The sequence below is a fragment of the Brachyhypopomus gauderio genome, chromosome 8, assembly GCF_052324685.1.
Source record: "Brachyhypopomus gauderio isolate BG-103 chromosome 8, BGAUD_0.2, whole genome shotgun sequence".
NCBI classification, from domain to species: domain Eukaryota; kingdom Metazoa; phylum Chordata; class Actinopteri; order Gymnotiformes; family Hypopomidae; genus Brachyhypopomus; species Brachyhypopomus gauderio.
In genome coordinates, this window is record NC_135218.1 from 18,466,905 (window position 1) to 18,485,917 (window position 19,013).

A 19,013-nucleotide genomic window follows, 5' to 3' on the forward strand; every position below is an offset into this window, starting at 1 on the left:
GTTCTCAGTGGCAGGACATAGAGAGAGTGTTTACTGTGACCCCCAAGAGGAGATCCGTCTTTCCACTGCGCCCTTCCTGGAGGATCTCATTACTGAGCACTGGGTTATGTGCTGCTGATTGAATAAAATGTGATGATCATGGTTCTGTGTGTTTGTCTATGTGTGTTATAATTACATTATCAAACATAAAAGCACTTTAGCAGTGGGGATCTAGCTGGCTTTAATTTGGCTGTTCTCTCTGTGCAGTCATCCGCCCTCCGCTCCAGCCGTTACCCCCCCCCCCCCCCCCCCCCCCCAGCTGTAACTGTTGCCCTCTCATTCATGGCATAGCCCCAGGTCACGATGGTGCACACAGCACACAGACATCACCAGCACTAGTGGAGGAGACTAGTGCACCAGCCTTGCAACAATGTGTGCTAATGGCCTTCAGCAGGGAGGATCGCTGACTGTGTGTGTGTGTGTGTGTGTGTGTGTGTGTGTGTGTGTGTGTGTGTGTGTGTGTGAGAGAGAGAGAGAGAGACTTTTTAAAATATAGAAAGGGGTCCAACATCAAATAAAAAACCCTGCAGGAGTGAAACCTTACCACCTTTGGCTAAGCATTCCATAATCTTGGTGTCCAGTTTCCCTCTCCCAACATTTAGTCAATCTGCACTGCAGCACAGAACTACTGTAGAGGCCAGAGTGTAACTCCAGTGGTGAGTCTTTGCCCTGGGGAGGAGAGGACCAGGTAGGGCACATGAGAAAGAGCTCACCTAAGGAGAACCTGATTGGCTGCTTCACTGCATGCAATGGATCCCACACCTGATTGGACATGATAATCACCTGATGTGATGCCCAAGTCACGTGTAGTATGGGAGGACTTAACCTCTCCAGCTGGGCTGTACTGAGCAGAAAGGTGCTGTAGGATTTCTCCTGGGCCCAGACTGGCAGACAACCATGCACACAGTATTCTGAACGACCATGTCTCAGGACTTCTAGAGTTCTGTTCACATCTGAGCAGAAATACAGTATAAATCATTAGCATATTCACGGCATAATTAAAATGTAAACAAGTTAAAGCAAGCATCTGTTGCCTGTCGAACATGATCAAGTCAACACTGACCTAATTAGACTGATGTCACGTGTAACATGCAAACATGTATATTTAACATATAACATGTGCATATTTATATTAAACAGGCACAGCAAAAAGGCATAGCACATCATTTGAGTGTTACAGACAACTTGCTTGGGTTAGAATGCAACATTCTTGGTTCTCTAACATTTTAGGTTCTTGTTGTTGCCAGTGACATCATTGTAACCCAGTCCGTCCCAGGGATCCCAGGAGACCCTCCGGGTTTTCCAGATGCCCATTCTGATTGGTGCTTCTTTAGGCCTTGTGTTCAATCCAGGTCGTTTTGTTCAGTTTGAACACCCAGGACCAAAAGGCAGTAAAGGCAGATGTTGTTCCACATTCAGAGCGACAGAAATGTGTGTGAGTGATGTTGGTGGAGCAATAATACTGACAGGTACAGCAGACGTAGAGGAATCAGGACTCACCTCTTGTTTCATTTAGTTTCCGCATGCTTGTCAGGAGGCAAATGAAAAAATGCTGTTGACTGTGTACTGCCAAGTGCTGCTGCAAACACTGCTGCAGACACACGTGTGACCCAGAGAAACATGTGACCCAGAGAAATGTGTGACCCATAGGAGAAACGTGTGAACCAGATGAGAAACGTGTGACCCAGAGGAGAAATGTGTGAACCAGACGAGAAACGTGACCCAGAGGAGAAACGTGTCCCAGAGGAGAAACGTGTGACCCAGAGGAGAAACGTGTGAACCAGAGGAGAAACGTGTGACCCAAAGAAGAAGCGTGACCCAGAGGAGAAACGTGACCCAGAGGAGAAACGTGTGTCCCAGAGGAGAAACGTGACCCAGAGGAGAAATGTGTGACCCAGACGGAAACGTGACCCAGAGGAGAAACGTGTCCCAGAGGAGAAACGTGTGCCCCAGAGGAAAAACATGTGTCCTAGAGATCAAATGTGAACCTCAGAGAAGAAACTTGTGCCCCAGTGGTAAAACATTTGCCTCGGAGGAGAAACGTGTCCCAGAGGAGAAACGTGACCCAGAGGAGAAACGTGTCTCAGAGGAGAATCATGAGCCCCAGACAAGAAACATGTGACCAAGAGGAGAAACTGTTTTTCCACATTCAGCGAGCATGTATTTAGATTTCCTTTGCTTTTGTCTACAAATGGTGAACAGCAAAGGCTGGTATGTTCAGCAACCACCTGTTTCTACTAGTAATCTCCTGTTTGTGGTTTATGTAAGATTACATGATGGCCATTAAGTAGTGGAGTGGGATGGATGTTCTTCTGAAAGAAGAACTGTCACTCTGAAAACCAATCACTGGCCTTTTATCATTAGGTCTGTTAAGTTATGCAGGTCTCCACTGGATTATTACCATCTCAGAACAGCAGGAACACAATAACTCACTGAAGACAGATTCAAATCTGTAACCTCACAAGCCACTTTTCATCAGTCCAAAACAAAATGACCAAGTTGTCTTGTAAAGGTTTGTGTGTTTCAGTGATCAGCCATGAGCATTATAAGCTTCACTTTATTGATATTGCTCAGAACAAGGCCTCCTTGTAGCCTCCACCCATGCAGACTCCACCTGTCACAGGCTCTCTGTGAGCTGGAGTCAAAACACAGGGTCAGACATTGCCCAGCTCCCCCAGAGCTGGGATGGTTGTGGGCCTTGCTCAAGGGCCCAACAGCGCCCCCTGCTGCTAAGAGACTTGAGGTCCTTGCTCAAGGGCTCAACAGTGGCTGCAATTCAAACCCACAGCCTTCGTATTGAGTCCTGCCCTTGTTACCAGACATGAATGACATAAGCTAAAGGTCTCTTTAGGGAGATGTTTAGATGGATGTCCCATTAGATGGATCTTTAGATGGCTGTCCTGTTAGATATCTAGATAGATGGATGTTTAGGGGGATGTCCCATTAGATATATAGATAAATGGATGTCCTGTTAGATATCCTTGAGAGGCAGTTCGTTCCAGTGACGTTATCACTGTGTCACAGGTACAGGTGTTTTTGGCATAACGAGACACACGTGAATCACTCGAACACATGGCCTCAAGTGCCTTATTGCTTTTATAAAACACCAACAACAAACAGTATAATCCAATAGTATACCAGTGCTCAATAAACAATCTCATGTATTATTAACAGTATTCACAATAAAGACTTCTCCTGTAAGACATTGTAGTCTGCTAACAAGGTTTTGTTGCTAAGCAACATAATGGCAAAACGGAGTGTATTGGGTGGAGAGTGAGGGAGACGGGTAGAGGTGTGTACACCCAGGATCTGTAACACTTTCTACCACGGCCCAGCCAATCAGATTTTAGCACTGGTGCTATTCGTTTTACCATGTGGACTCAATGTGTATCCGAGACTGAAAAAAACAGTGTACAAAAATCAGTGTGCACATTGTGTATATAAAATACACGCACACACACACACACACACACACACACACACACACATACACACACACACACACACACACACACACACACACACACACACACATACACACACACACACACACACACACACACACTGCAAACAGACCTATACAGTAATGAAGAGGAAGAAGGAACCTTATACAGAGGGAGTAGACAGAAACTCTCCTCCCTAGGGGACTCGTCTGTGTCTGTGCTGGGGGACTCATCTGTGTCTGTGCTGGGGGACTCGTCTGTGTCTGTGCTGGGGGACTCGTCTGTGTCTGTGCTGGGGGACTCATCTGTGTCTGTGCTGGGGGACTCGTCTGTGTCTGTGCTGGGGGACTCATCTGTGTCTGTGCTGGGGGACTCGTCTGTGTCTGTGCTGGGAGGCTCGTCTGTGTCTGTGCTGGGGGACTCGTCTGTGTCTGTGCTGGGAGACTCGTCTGTGTCTGTGCTGGGGGACTCATCTGTGTCTGTGCTGGAGGACTCGTCTGTGTCTGTGCTGGGGGACTCGTCTGTGTCTGTGCTGGGGGACTCGTCTGCGTCTGTGCTGGGGGACTCATCTGTGTCTGTGCTGGGGGACTCGTCTGTGTCTGTGCTGGGAGGCTCGTCTGTGCTGGGAGACTCGTCTGTGTCTGTACTGGGGGACTCCTCTGTGTCTGTGCTGGGGGACTCGTCTGTGTCTGTGCTGGGGGACTCATCTGTGTCTGTGTTGGGAGGCTCGTCTGTGTCTGTGCTGGGGAGTCATCTGTGTCTGTGTTGGGGGACTCATCTGTGTCTGTGTTGGGAGGCTCGTCTGTGTCTGTGCTGGGGGAGTCGTCTGTGTCTGTGTTGGGGGACTCATCTGTGTCTGTGTTGGGAGGCTCGTCTGTGTCTGTGCTGGGGGAGTCGTCTGTGTCTGTGTTGGGGGACTCATCTGTGTCTTTGCTGGGGGAGTCGTCTGTGTCTGTGTTGGGGACTCATCTGTGTCTGTGCTGGGGGAGTCGTCTGTGTCTGTGTTGGGGGACTCATCTGTGTCTGTGCTGGGGGACTCGTCTGTGTCTCCTGAAGAGCTCTGTTAGAGGACCACGCGCTTTCACTCCTGGGTTAGTGTTGGATGGCAGAGCTTTAAACTGAGCTTTATGGGAAAATGAAAAGGATGTTGTTATTATTAATAATTAATAATTACTGTTATTGAAGGGTGCTATTTAGGATGTTATTAAAGAGTGTTATAAAGAGTGATTTGACTTGGTATTGAAGTGGTTTAAGGGTGTTATTAAGAGTGTTATAAAGGGTGATATTAATTGTTATTGAAGTGTTACTAAGGGTGTTATTGAAGAGTGTTATTCAGGTGTGTGCTATTGGGTGCTATTGTGGGGTATTAAAGGTGCTATTGAAGGTGTAAGCAATGCTGTTATTCTCAACTATCACTGTATCACTCGTTGTCCTGTTTTGCCAGAGTGGTCTGTTCACAGTGCATTAGATCACATGATGAAGAACACTTCATATAGCTGAAGAACACTTCACATGGTGAAGAACACTTCACATGATGAAGAACACTTCACATGGTGAAGAACATTTCACATGGTGAAGAACACTTCACATGATGAAGAACACTTCACATGGTGGAGAACATTTCACATGGTGGAGAACACTTCACATGTTGAAGAACACTTCACATGGTGGAGAACATTTCACATGGTGGAGAACACTTCACATGTTGAAGAACACTTCACATGGTGGAGAACATTTCACATGGTGAAGAACACTTCACATGATGAAGAACACTTCACATGGTGGAGAACATTTCACATGGTGAAGAACACTTCACATGATGTCTCTTCAAGTGCTCCCTTCCCTTATCATATTGGTTCATTTAGAAGGGGTTTCTTTAGCACCACCGAGTACACACTCAGTCTTGATAGCACTAAAGCACACAGATAAGAACACAAGGGGGAGTGTTTGTGCTCACAGAGGGAACCTGTTTGTTAATCTTAGAGCATTCTACTTCCTGTGTGTTAATCTTAGAGCATTCTAGTTCCTGTGTGTTAATGTTGTATTCTAGTCCCTAGGTCTAGTAGACAGGTGTTATATTGTGATAGATGTTGTAATGTGATAGGTGTTGTATGTTGATAGGTGTTAATTGTGATAGGTGTTATAATGTGATAGGTGTTGTATTGTGATAGGTATTATATTGTGATAGGTGTTATATTGTGATGGTTGTTGTATTGTGATAGGTGTTAATTGTGATAGGTGTGATAGGTGTTATATTGTGATGGTTGTTGTATTGTGATAGGTGTTAATTGTGATAGGTGTTGTATTGTGATGGGTGTTATAATGTGATAGGTGTTGTATTGTGATATGTATTAATTGTGATAGGTGTTGTATTGTGATGGGTGTTATAATGTAATAGGCGTTGTATTGTGATGGGTGTTGTATTGTGATAGGTGTTATATTGTGATATGTGTTTATTGTGATGGGTGTTATAATGTGATAGGTGTTGTATTGTGATGGGTGTTATAATGTGATAGGCGTTGTGTTGTGATGAGTGTTGTATTGTGATAGGTGTTATATTGTAATATGTGTTTATTGTGATGGGTGTTATAATGTGATAGGTGTTGTATTGTGATGGGTGTTATAATGTGATAAGCGTTGTGTTGTGATGGGTGTTGTAATAGGTGTTGTATTGTGATGGGTGTTGTATTGTGATAGGTGTATTGTGATAGGTGTTGTATTGTGATGGGTGTTGTATTGTAATAGGTATTGTATTGTGATGGGTGTCGTATTGGAAAGGGTAGCGTTTCATTTCCTCTTCTTGGCCAAGATGTAGTCCAGGTGTTGGCTACCCTGGTTCACTGGTATTCCCCTTGGTCGAATTCTGCATTAAAGGTCCATATAGGGAAGGCAGTGTTTAATCTTGTTATGCATCCCCCATAAAGCCCAAAGCCTTGTCTTAGTCAACCCTGTAGTGTAAGGCAGCAGCTGTCTGCTCCCTCTGAGTGTGATTAATGTGATTGAGGCTGGAGTTTGGCACTTAGGTGATTAGCTAATTGGTTAATAGAGGTGTCTGAGTCACCAGGCGTGTGCCTGCGAGGCTGAGACAGAGGGCCTGCCAGGCGGTGGGGAGGAGAGGGTCTCTCAGGGGTCACATCCCTCACCAAACAGCCTATTAGCACAAAAACATCCCTGAAGATGCACACACACACACACACACACACACACACACACACACACACACACACACACACACACACACTCACTCAATACACACACACACATACACTCAATATACACACACACTCACACACACACACACACACACACACACACACACACACACACACACACACACACACACACACACACACACACACACACACACACATAAGGCCAGAGGTGTAAGGGCTGCTGCCAATTAAGTGAGGAATACCCACTTGGGACCCATTCCAGGACTGATTCCTTTAGTTAGAATCAGACTCCTGTGAAGCACTTTATCTAATTAACACGCTGACTTCATCATTCAGTCATGGCATTACAGTGACATTAAGTGATTGTGAGCATGATTAACGTCGAGAGCCGAGAGCTCCACCTACCGTATTGATTAACACCGCTGAACATGTATGATGTCATAACACTGATGCATCTCACTGATGTCATTTGTGTGTGTGTGTGTGTGTGTGTGTGTGTGTGTGTGTGTGTGTGTGTGTGTGTGTGTGTGTGTGTGTGTGTGTGTGTGTGTGTTTCAGGTGCCTGGACGTGGAAGTGTGAGCTGGTAGAAGTGTGGAGCAGGAGAAGGACAGTTGGGAAGGGGCTGTATCTCACATAATCTGGGGACCATGGTAACACAGCACAGATGGACAACCCGTCTCCGTGGGGCAGCCTCTCTTTTACTACTGCTGAACCTGGCTGTACACACACATGGAGACAGTGAGTACTACACACACACACACACACACACACACACATACACACACACACACACACACACATGGAGACAGTGAGTACTACACACACATACACACACACACACACACATGGAGACAGTGAGTACTACACACACACACACACACACACACACACATACACACACACACACACATGGAGACAGTGAGTACTACACACACACACAACACACACACACACACACACACACACACACACACACACACACACACACACAAACACACACACACGGAGACAGTGAGTACTACACACACACACAACACACACACACACACACGGAGACAGTGAGTACTAAACACACACAACACACACACACACAGACAGTGAGTACTACATTCACACAAGGAGACAGTGAGTACTACACACACACACACATACAGTGAGTACTACACACACAACACACACACACACAGAGACAGTGAGTACAACACACACACAACACACACACACACACAGTGAGTACTACACACACACACACAACACACACACAGACAGTGAGTACTACTACACACACACAACACACACGGAGACAGTGAGTACGACACACACAAAACACACACAGACTCGGAGACAGTGAGTACTACACACACACACAACACACACACACACAGACAGTGAGTACTACACACCACGCACACACACATACACGGAGACAGTGAGGACTACACACACACACACACACACACACACACACACACACACACACACACACACACAGTGAGTACTACACACACACAACACACACAGACAGTGAGTACTACACACACAACACACACAGTGAGTACTACACTCACACACAACACACACACATGGAGACAGTGAGTACTACACACACAACATACACACACAGACAGTGAGTACTACACACACACAACACACACACAAACACGTAGACAGTGAGTACTACACACACAACACACACACACACGGAGACAGTGAGTACTACACACACACACAACACACACAGACAGTGAGTACTACACACACACACAACACACACACAAACACGTAGACATTTAGTACTACACACACACAACACACACACAGAGACAGTGAGTACTACACACACACACACAACACACACACATACACACACACAGACAGTGAGTACTACACACACACACAACACACACACGGAGACAGTAAGTACTACACACACATACAACACACACACACACACACGCATTGACCTCAAGCCCCCAGCGCTACACCCCCCAGTGTTGACCCCACACCCCCCAAAGTTGACTCCAGGCCCCCGATATTGACCCCAGGGCACCAGTGCTGACCCCAGGCCACTCAACATTGACTCCAGGCCCCCCAGTGTTGACCCCGTGCCCCCCAACATTGACCCCACGTCCTCCAGCATTGACCCCAGGCCCCCCAATATTGGCCCCAGGGCACCAGTGCTGACCCCAGGCCACTCACCATTGACCCCAGGCCCCCGAGTGTTGACCACACGCCCCCCAACATTGACCCTACATCCTCCAGCGTTGACCCGAGACCTCTCTCAGATGGTGCCTGCGGTAACATAGAGAAGTGACTGTGCTTGGCAACATCCTGTTTGTGTGTTAGCATGCGCGGGGCGTTTAGCGCGGCTAGCGCAGGTCTGGTTTACTCTGCGCCACCCTGAGGGGACGGTGCTCGTGCTAATGAATGCAACGTGCTTTGCCTCAAATTTGGGGAATTATAATGGGGGATTAATAAGGCAGAGCATGTGAGCATGTGGTGATTGGTGTCCTGCCGAGGGAAGGCGAACTCACAGTCTGAGCACTGCCGAGAGAGAGAGAGAAAGAGAGAAAGAGGGATAGAGAGAGACTCTGAATTTCAGAATCTCCCTGCTGAAGAGAAGCTGCTGTATGTTCTTGGTGAACATGGAGAGATCAGCACACTAGCAGGGCTGTATATTCACTCCTGTCTCACTCTGAGGGACAGTGGAGATATCAGCACACTAGCAGGGCTGTATGTTCACTCCTGTCACACTCTGAGGAACAGTAGGTGAAAATGCCAGATACCAGCTACAGCCCTGTAATTACAGTTATTGCTATTATTATAGTTGTATGGTGTGGTTATTGTTACCATTGTTATTGACATTATTGTTGTTGTTACTCTAATCTTTACCACTACTATTATTACTGTTATTACGGTTGCTGTTAATACTTTTAATGCTATTATTATTATCATCATCATCATTACTATTATAAATATCAGTTATGGAAGCAGTGGTGGGTATTGTAATGGTAATGTCAGTATAGTCATTTTTAACCATTGTTGTGTATCCAATGTTTTGGCAATACAAATGTACCTATATGTCATGCCAATAAAGCACCATTGAACTGAAGCGAGAAACAGAGAGAGACAGAGAGAGAGAGAGAGAAACAGAGAGACAGAGAGAGAGAGACAGACAGAGAGAGAGAGACAGACAGAGAGAGAGAGACAGACAGAGAGAGAGAGACAGAGGCAACAGACCCATGCCACTCCAGGGGTTTACAGCGCCTGTAAATCATTAAATCATGCCATAATGATTCAGCACAACATCCACAGCAATAAACAAAATCATCAGTACAGCAAAGAAAGCAAGAGGCCCTGTGTGTATGTGTGTTTTGTTGAATGTGTGTGTGTGTGTGTGTGTGTGTGTGTGTGTGTGTGTGTGTGTGTGTGTGTGTGTGTGTGTGTGTGTGGGTGTGCGCGTGTGTGCGCATGTGTGTGTGAGCTCATGAGTGTGTGTGCAAGCATATGTGTGTGTGTGTGTGTGCATGTGTGTTTGTGTTTATTTGTGTGTGCGTGTGCTTGTGTGTGTGTGTGTTTGTGTGCCAAAGTTTCTCTGTTCTACATGTTGTGATCAAAGGCGATGTGTCTCTGTGTGGCAATTTAAAAAACACAACTTGACTTGTGTAAAGTGCTGGTGATTAATGGCCTTTAGCCACACACACACACACACACACACACACACACACACACACACACACACACACACACACACACACACACACACACACACATATATTCCCCACACACACACAGAACTGGCTACTTATGGAGAAGAAAAGCTGAACACCCTTCTGGCTGCCTCTCTCTCCCACTGGCTTGTGAGACTCCCAGAAAGATTAAATGTTTAATTTATGAGAGCAAATATGACTGTGGGTGTTGCTTAAATGGGGCCTGCGGGCGCCCTGTCAAAGACCCTGCTGAGTCTCACCTGTGCTGAGTTTTGCCTGTGCTGAGTCTCGCCTGTGCTGAGTTTTGCCTGTACCAAGTATTACCTGCCAAGGGTCCTGCCGAGTATGGCCTATGCCGAGTCTCACCTGTGCTAAGTGTTGCCTGTGCAGAGTACTCTGCTGAGAATTGCCTGTGCCGAGTATCGCCTGTGCCGAGGGCCCTGCTAAGTCTCGCCTGTGCTGAGTCTCGTCTGTGTTAAGTATCGCCTGTGTTGAGTATCGCCTGTGCTTAGACTCGCCTGTGCTGAGTCTCTCCTGTGCTGAGTCTCTCCTGTGCTGAGTCTCTCCTGTGCTGAGACTTGCCTGTGCTGAGACTCGCCTGTGCTGAGTCTCGCCTGTGCTGAGTCTCGCCTGTGCTGAGTCTCGCCTGTGCTGAGACTGGCCTGTGCTGATTGATCCTCTGTTATGCTCCTTCCCTGTAGAAGGTGCTCCACTCTGCTCATGTTAATAGGAGATTAAGGCTGTAGCTTCACACCCAGAGGCTTTGTGAGGTTTAGCTTTTAAACTGTTTCTTGTCATTCTCTCTCTCTCCATCTCCCTCTATTTCTCTCTCTCTCTCTCCCTCTCTCTCTATCCCTCACACACACACACACACACACACACACACACTTAAGGTGTGTTTGCTTACTAACACTTACTAAAACGTGGTATTAATGTTTTGCTCTTGTTGTCTGTTTCTCTAATGGGTAAAACATGCTGAGGTGTAAAGGCAGATCTCACACAACGTTCATTTGAGGAGTTTGTCACCAACACTGTGCACAGGTAGGGCCAGGCAACAGTGTTTGCTCTTTGCGTTGTGGGAAGAGGAGACACAGCTGCAGGCCAAACCCCCAGAGTCCTGTCTCTGTTTCTGAGGCCTGGACAGTGAATGTCAGAGGCTGTCAGCTGGCAGAATTAGTCAGGATGTGACAGCCAGTGTCCTGTGCCTGAACCCAACATGACCTGCTTAAGAGCAGAGACACTCCTGGGACCAGCATCTGAGACAAGGGCATTCACACATACACACATGTACACACAAATAGAAGCATACACACACACACGTATACTCACACACACACACACACACACACACGTATACTCACACACACACACACACACACACACACACACACACGTGCACACACACACACACACACACACACACACACGTGCACACACACACACACACACACACACACACACACACACACACACACACACATCTCTGAAGGTTCTTTTTTCACAATTCCATTGTTGACTAGGTTAAGAATAATTCCTTAAAGCACAGGCGATACGATAAGAGCAGTTCTCTCTGTCTGTGTAACCGTGTTAGTGCGTTTGCCCCCTGCTATAATGTTTTAATGTGCCAGGGTAACGAGATTTGGGCTTCGCTAGATCTAATAACGTTTCCAGCCATTGTTCACTTGAATGGATCTTTGGTTCTGTAGGAAACTCAGTGATACTAGAGCACATCCAACCGCATACAGTGTATTGATGTTCAATTCACAGAGAGATGAATAGATGCTCTCAATAAAATGCAGTAGTGGTATTCAGAGCTCTCTCTCTCTCACACACACACACACACACACACACACACACACACACACACACACACAAACACAAACACACATATGCTAGCTACAAGCGTTCTTAATTTGTAGCAAGCGCATTTACTGCATAGGTGTAGCTGAGAGTGTGTGTGTGTGTGTGTGTGTGTGTGTGTACATGCATATGTTAGCATTTACAATCTAATTAGCAAATCACAGTTTTGCATTTGGAAACTCATTTGCATGTCAGAGGCCTTCAGAGAAAGATATCCAGAATCCATTTGAGTTAAACATCACAGAGCTGGTTCCACACAGACCCACAGTTAAAATGTGCACACACACACACACACACACACACACACACACACACACACACACACACACACAGCTTGTATAATCAGAAGGTAAGTCAGTCTGAAGGATCACTGTTTCCCTCTCCCCTCTCCCTGCCAGTGGAGCTCTGTCATCTGCCATCATCGTCTGTCATCATCGTCTGCCACATTTCTGAGCCTTTGTTAGGACTCGTCCGAAATGTCCGAAACATTATTTAGATAAAGTAATGCAGACACCAGAGGAAATGCAGAGCAGAGATAGCAATACAGGTGTGTGTGTGTAATGTGGTTGTTGCATGTGAGGATGTGTGAGGTTTTGTGCGTGTGACATGATTCTGCATGACTGGACCAGCACTGGCACTACTGGGAGGACAAGACCAGCACTGGCACTACTGGGAGGACGAGCTGCATTATTCGACGCCGTTGTCGTTCGTCATGGTGAATTGAAACTGTGCACACACTGCAGTCACTGCACCGGCAGGCAGCTCAGACGCCATGACAACCCCGTTTACCTGAAGCCCAACCAGGAGAAAGGTCCTGTGGGACAAGGGAAAGTGTGTGTGTGTGTGTGTGTGTGTGTGTGTGTGTGTGTGTGTGAAGGTTATAATCGTTAACGAAAACGAACGAAAAAACGAAAACTGATATTGAAAAAACATTTTCGTTAACTGAAATAAATAATAACTAAATAATTAAATAAATAATTAAAATAAAAACACGATAACTAACTAACTATATTACATGTTTAGAAAACTAACTAAAAAGATAACTAATATCTGAAATTATAGATAGGATACCCTTCGTTTTCGTGTTTATCAATTTATTTATAAGTATTGTGAAACTTCTTTTTCACTAGAAAAAAAAGTGACTTCTTTTTCACTTTTTCACACGCTCTTCAGTTGCTGTCCTCTGGGGCGGGGGCTGCCGTGAGCCCCGGCCCACAACACTCAGTGCAGTCTCACACTCAGAGCAGACCCTCACCGCTCCACGTCCACACTGCAAATGAACTGCGCATGCCCAAAGCTGCGCTGACACCCCGCCCCATATTTACAGAGCGGGATGTAAATATAAATGCTTTAGTCTTCAGTGAGACACGAAAAGAAATCAATCACTGCATTTAACTCACACAGTCTCATTCACCACGTAGCCGGTCACTCGACTCGTCCACCGTGTGTGCGTCTCTGTGAAAGCTAAACATCTAGCTAACTTGCTCATCATGTCTCACTCTATTCTCAAAAATACAGGAAAGAGTGGGAATTACATCCTGAATTTAAAGGCTGGTTGAAGCCGTGTATTGGAGATGATACACGGGTATACTGCCTGTATTGTAAGTGTAACGCTGCGGGAGCAACGGAGCGAGGAGACGGACACAATTGCAGAGATGAGCGAGATTTAATACGGGGAATACCAAAAGCAGAGTCGTAATACCGGGCGCAGGTCATATCGGGAAGGCAGTCCATACAAGAAATGACAACAGACATACTCGGACAGATAAACCAAACACGACGGGGAAACACGGAACAGGCAGGTACTCTGGTAGCGGAAACAATACTCACGAAGAACAGGTATACAAAGCACAAGGCACGAAGTAGACAAAATCACGGATGACACGACTGGGGAATGACGGGACTTTATACATAGAAACTAACTAGGGACAGGTGATGGCACTGACACTGGGCGTGGTAACAAACAAGGAAACACGAAGACAAACGAGCAGGGCGGGACAAACAGGCAGGAAACACGGACATGAGGGAACCCAGAGTGACAGCTACGAGAGGGGGCGTTGCCCTACGTGACAGAACCCCCCCTCAAAGCGCGCCACTCCGGGGCACGCAAGGGCAGACAGGACAGGGACAGCGGACACAGGACAGACCGGAGGGACAGGACCAGACAAAATAGGACGGGGGACCTGGGACACGGCAGGGACCGGAGACAGGGAGACAGGCCAAGAGCTGGGCCGGGACACGGCATGACACGGGACACAGGGGGGCAGGACAGGGCCAGGGCGAGGCACAGGAGCAGGACTGGACCGGACAGGACTGGGGACAGACACCGGAGCGGGGCCAGGGGACAGGGCAGAGGTAAACACTGAGGCAAACACGGCCTGGACGATGGTGACGGGGACAGGAACAAGGTGGGTAACAACTTGGGGAACAGACACGGGGACGGGGACAGAGACGACACCACAGGAAACAGACACAGGAACAGGAACATGGACACGAACAGACACAACCACGGGGACAGGGACCAAAACAAAACCAGGGACGGGACCAGGGAGCAAGGGGAACACGGCCAACGGAACATAGGAGGCACAGGGCGGAGCAGGGGGAACACAAAGTCCATGCCCAACAGGGGGCAGCACAGTCTCTTGGGGCACAGGCGCGGCCGGGCGGCGGGCAGCGGGCACAGGCGCGGCCGGGCGGCGGGCAGCGGGCACAGGCAGGGTCCGCTGGCGGGCAGCGGGAACAGGCAGGGTCCGCTGGCGGGCAGCGGGAACAGGCAGGGTCCGCTGGCGGGCAGCGGGAACAGGCAGGGTCCGCTGGCGGGCAGCGGGAACAGGAACCGGCGTGGACGACCCCTCCTGGGTCGCGGGGACAGGAACCGGCGTGGACGACCCCTCCTGGGTCGCGGGGACAGGAACCGGCGTGGACGACCCCTCCTGGGTCGCGGGGACAGGAACCGGCGTGGACGACCCCTCCTGGGTCGCGGGGACAGGAACCGGCGTGGACGACCCCTCCTGGGTCGCGGGGACAGGAACCGGCGTGGACGACCACTCCTGGGTCGCGGGGGCAGGAACCGGCGTGGACGACCTCTCCAGGGTCGCGGGGACAGGAACCGGCGTGGACGACCCCTCCAGGGTCGCGGGGACAGGAACAGGCACGAACTGCCGACGGGCAGCGGGGACAGGAACAGGTATGAACTGCCTACGGGCAGCGGGGACAGGAATCCGAGGTGAGGAGATGCACTCGGGGGGCGGAGCCACCAAGCCGACGTCCTCGGGGGGCGGACCCGCCAAGCCGACGTCCTCGGGGGGCGGAACCGCCAAGCCGACGTCCTCGGGGGGCGGAACCGCCAAGCCGACGTCCTCGGGGGGCGGAGCCACTATACTGACGTCATCGGGGGGCGTGTCCGCCAAGCCGACGTCCTCGGGGGGCGGAGCCACCATACTGACGTCATCGGGGGGCGTGTCCGCCAAGCCGACGTCCTCGGGGGGCGGAGCCACTATACTGACGTCATCGGGGGGCGTGTCCGCCAAGCCGACGTGGCTGGTACTCCCCCCCAAAAAATACATGGGGGTGTACTGTGGAGTAGCCGGCGGGATCAGCGATGTTAAGTCCTCCTCCTCAGTGTCCGGGTTGAGCCTGGAAGAACACACAGACACAGAAGCCTCTCGGTTGCTCTCTCTGCGACGGCTCCGCCTCCTCCGAGGCGTCGGGAGCTCGCAGTGGCCACCGAGAGCAAACCGAGGGTTAAGCCAACGCTCGTCTGTGCGCTCATTCCGTCTGCCCGCTGCTTGCACCACAGGTTGCTCATGCCTGTGGTGTTCGCCAAGCCGGGCAGACACGTAGCGCTCAATAGGAGTCTCGACGCGAAAGCCAGTCGAAACCGAAAGTGACTGGGCTTTCGTTGGTGCGCGTCGAGACTTCCGTGTTCCCACAGCGCCAGGGGTATTCCTGTCTCCGGCTCGTTCGCGCTGTAACACATGAGAGTTAAACTGCACGGAAGCAGCCAACAACTCGTTACAGCGACTAAACTCACCGGAGTCTCGCTCTCTCGCTGTGTCCTGGATAGATCCGTGATTATGTAACGCTGCGGGAGCAACGGAGCGAGGAGACGGACACAATTGCAGAGATGAGCGAGATTTAATACGGGGAATACCAAAAGCAGAGTCGTAATACCGGGCGCAGGTCATATCGGGAAGGCAGTCCATACAAGAAATGACAACAGACATACTCGGACAGATAAACCAAACACGACGGGGAAACACGGAACAGGCAGGTACTCTGGTAGCGGAAACAATACTCACGAAGAACAGGTATACAAAGCACAAGGCACGAAGTAGACAAAATCACGGATGACACGACTGGGGAATGACGGGACTTTATACATAGAAACTAACTAGGGACAGGTGATGGCACTGACACTGGGCGTGGTAACAAACAAGGAAACACGAAGACAAACGAGCAGGGCGGGACAAACAGGCAGGAAACACGGACATGAGGGAACCCAGAGTGACAGCTACGAGAGGGGGCGTTGCCCTTCGTGACAGTAAGGTTGATTTCTATGCCAACTAGTTCCTGCTAACTGCTACTCTTATACTAACATTTAACAACACAGCAAAACTATTTAGGCTATGTAATTATGTAAAAATGATTTATACAAAACATTAAAGTCATGTAGTTCTTTTGAGAAGTGACTGTCTATTTCAAAGGCAACAGATATTGTTCATTTGTAGTTCTAACATATTTAGGGTCTTTTTTACTCACTTTTTTCTCTCCCAACGTTATTCCATTACAGCTTCAAAAACATGTATTGTGCAAATTAGGTGATGACATCATTTAGCGACTTCTAGCAACTTTTAGGACAACCAATAGCTACTTTCCTTACTGAGGAGTTGGCAACACTGACCTCATGGTCCGTAACGTCTCTTTTTTAGAGCTCCTGCTCGCCATGCTAGCCTGCAAAATTACGACAACAAAAGTTGGGAGAAAACGGCGAGTCCTGTATGGGATATTAAAAATATGACTACGAGAAAGACTACATGTCTTGTAGTGGAAACAGGTGATAAAATATATGGAGTAGTTCTCAAGAGGAAAACACCCACGAATCTCAAAGCTCACACAAGAGGGCTAACTGTCAGTTCCATGACAAGCTAGCCTCAGAGTAGCTCCGACGAAAGAGTAGCAACATCCCGGCTAGGTAGCACCGGGAAGTTGAACAATAATGGACCATCTTCACCAGTGGTCAAATAGCTGCTGGTTAGTTAATATGCAGGAAAACCGCAAGCGGGTGGATGCACTAGTTAATGTGTTGAGACTGGATGTCAACACGACCGTGTGACTCGATTGCCTTCAAAAAGTTTGGCTTTTCACACGAACCAAAATAGGGTTACGCTCCTATGTTCGCGTCTGTCCTAGTCTGGCAATTTTCAGGAGCAATATTACACATTTTGCACTTAAAGCTTCTATCTTATAGACTGTTGGTTGTTCAACAGTAATTGAATGCATTTTTTAAAATGGTATCTTTTGATGAGTTTTTATTACACAATATTTACTTTTTGAATCCTGCACCTGACAAATAACCCAAAGTATAAAAAACTAAAACTAATACTAGAACTAATGAAAACAAAACTAAAACAAAGCTTAAAAAAATAATTTAAACTAATAAAAACTAGCAAACATGCTTTAAAAACAAATTAAAACTAACTGAATTAGAAAAAAAGTAACAATTAAATAAAAACTAAAATATAATGAAAAATCCAAAACTATTTTAACCTTGGTGTGTGTGTGTGTGTGTGTGTGTGTGTGTGTGTGTGTGTGTGTGTGTGTGTGTGTGTGTGTGTGCGGCTATAGCTAGTACTTTTGTACTTTACTACTGTAACATGCCATGTTATTGGTTCCTTGTACAGTTGTGTCAGACGTGATTACAGTGCAACCTGAAACACTGGCACTAAGTCACAGAACACTAATCCCGTGAGCACAAGTCACAGAACACTAATCCCGTGAGCACAAGTCACAGAACACTAATCCCGTGAGCACAAGTCACAGAACACTAATCCCGTGAGCACAAGTCACAGAACACTAATCCCGTGAGCACAAGTCACAGAACACTAATCCCGTGAGCACAAGTCACAGAACACTAATCCCGTGAGCACACCCCTGTAATGGGGAGCAGGGAAGTAACGTGCGGAGCTGTATCAGATAGTGGTGTTCTGTTTCAACAGTGCGCATGAATGAGTGTGGATATAGAGAGGAAGAGAATGGAGATAACAAGGAAGAGAGAGGGGGGAGAGAGAGAGAGGGAGAAAGGGAGAGAGAGAGAGAGGGAGAAAGCAGAGAGAGAGAGAAAAAAGAGAGAGGGGGAGAGAGAGAGTGAAAGGGAAGAGAGAGGCTGAGAGAGGGGGGGGGGGGGGTGTTTGAAGGTGAATTTGTCACCGGCACCCCAGAACAACCCCTTAATGGATCTTCATGTCATTGAAGGACATTTGATGTGTCATTCTCTGCATTGCTAAAAGAGTCTTCCTTTTGGTGAGTGTACATGCATGTGTGTGTGTGTGTGTGTGTGTGTGTGTGTGTGTGTGTGTGTGTGTGTGTGTGTGTGTGTGTGTGTGTGTGTGTGTGTGTGTGTGTGTGTGTGTGTGTGTGGTAGTAAGAGCTGTAAGAGTTGTTGGTGTGTAAAGGTCACTTGGTCCCAGGGCATCAGTCCTCTCTGACCTCCACCTTCAGACACACCTGTCCAGTTCCATCACCTCCACCTGCTGCCTCCATCAGCTGCAGCTGCACCTCAGTGTTT

At 48.1% G+C, this 19,013-nt stretch overlaps 1 protein-coding gene across 1 annotated transcript in view; it reads left to right on the plus strand.

Annotated features, from left to right (window-relative positions):
• Positions 1-16,667: 16,667 nt before the first annotated feature.
• Positions 16,668-19,013, plus strand: part of LOC143521799 (receptor-type tyrosine-protein phosphatase F-like) — a 105,977-nt gene continuing 103,631 nt past the window's right edge. Inside the window, 1 exon segment of the mRNA XM_077015142.1 lies at positions 16,668-16,769. Within this exon segment, the coding sequence (XP_076871257.1) occupies positions 16,718-16,769 (52 nt within the window). The 5' untranslated portion in view covers positions 16,668-16,717.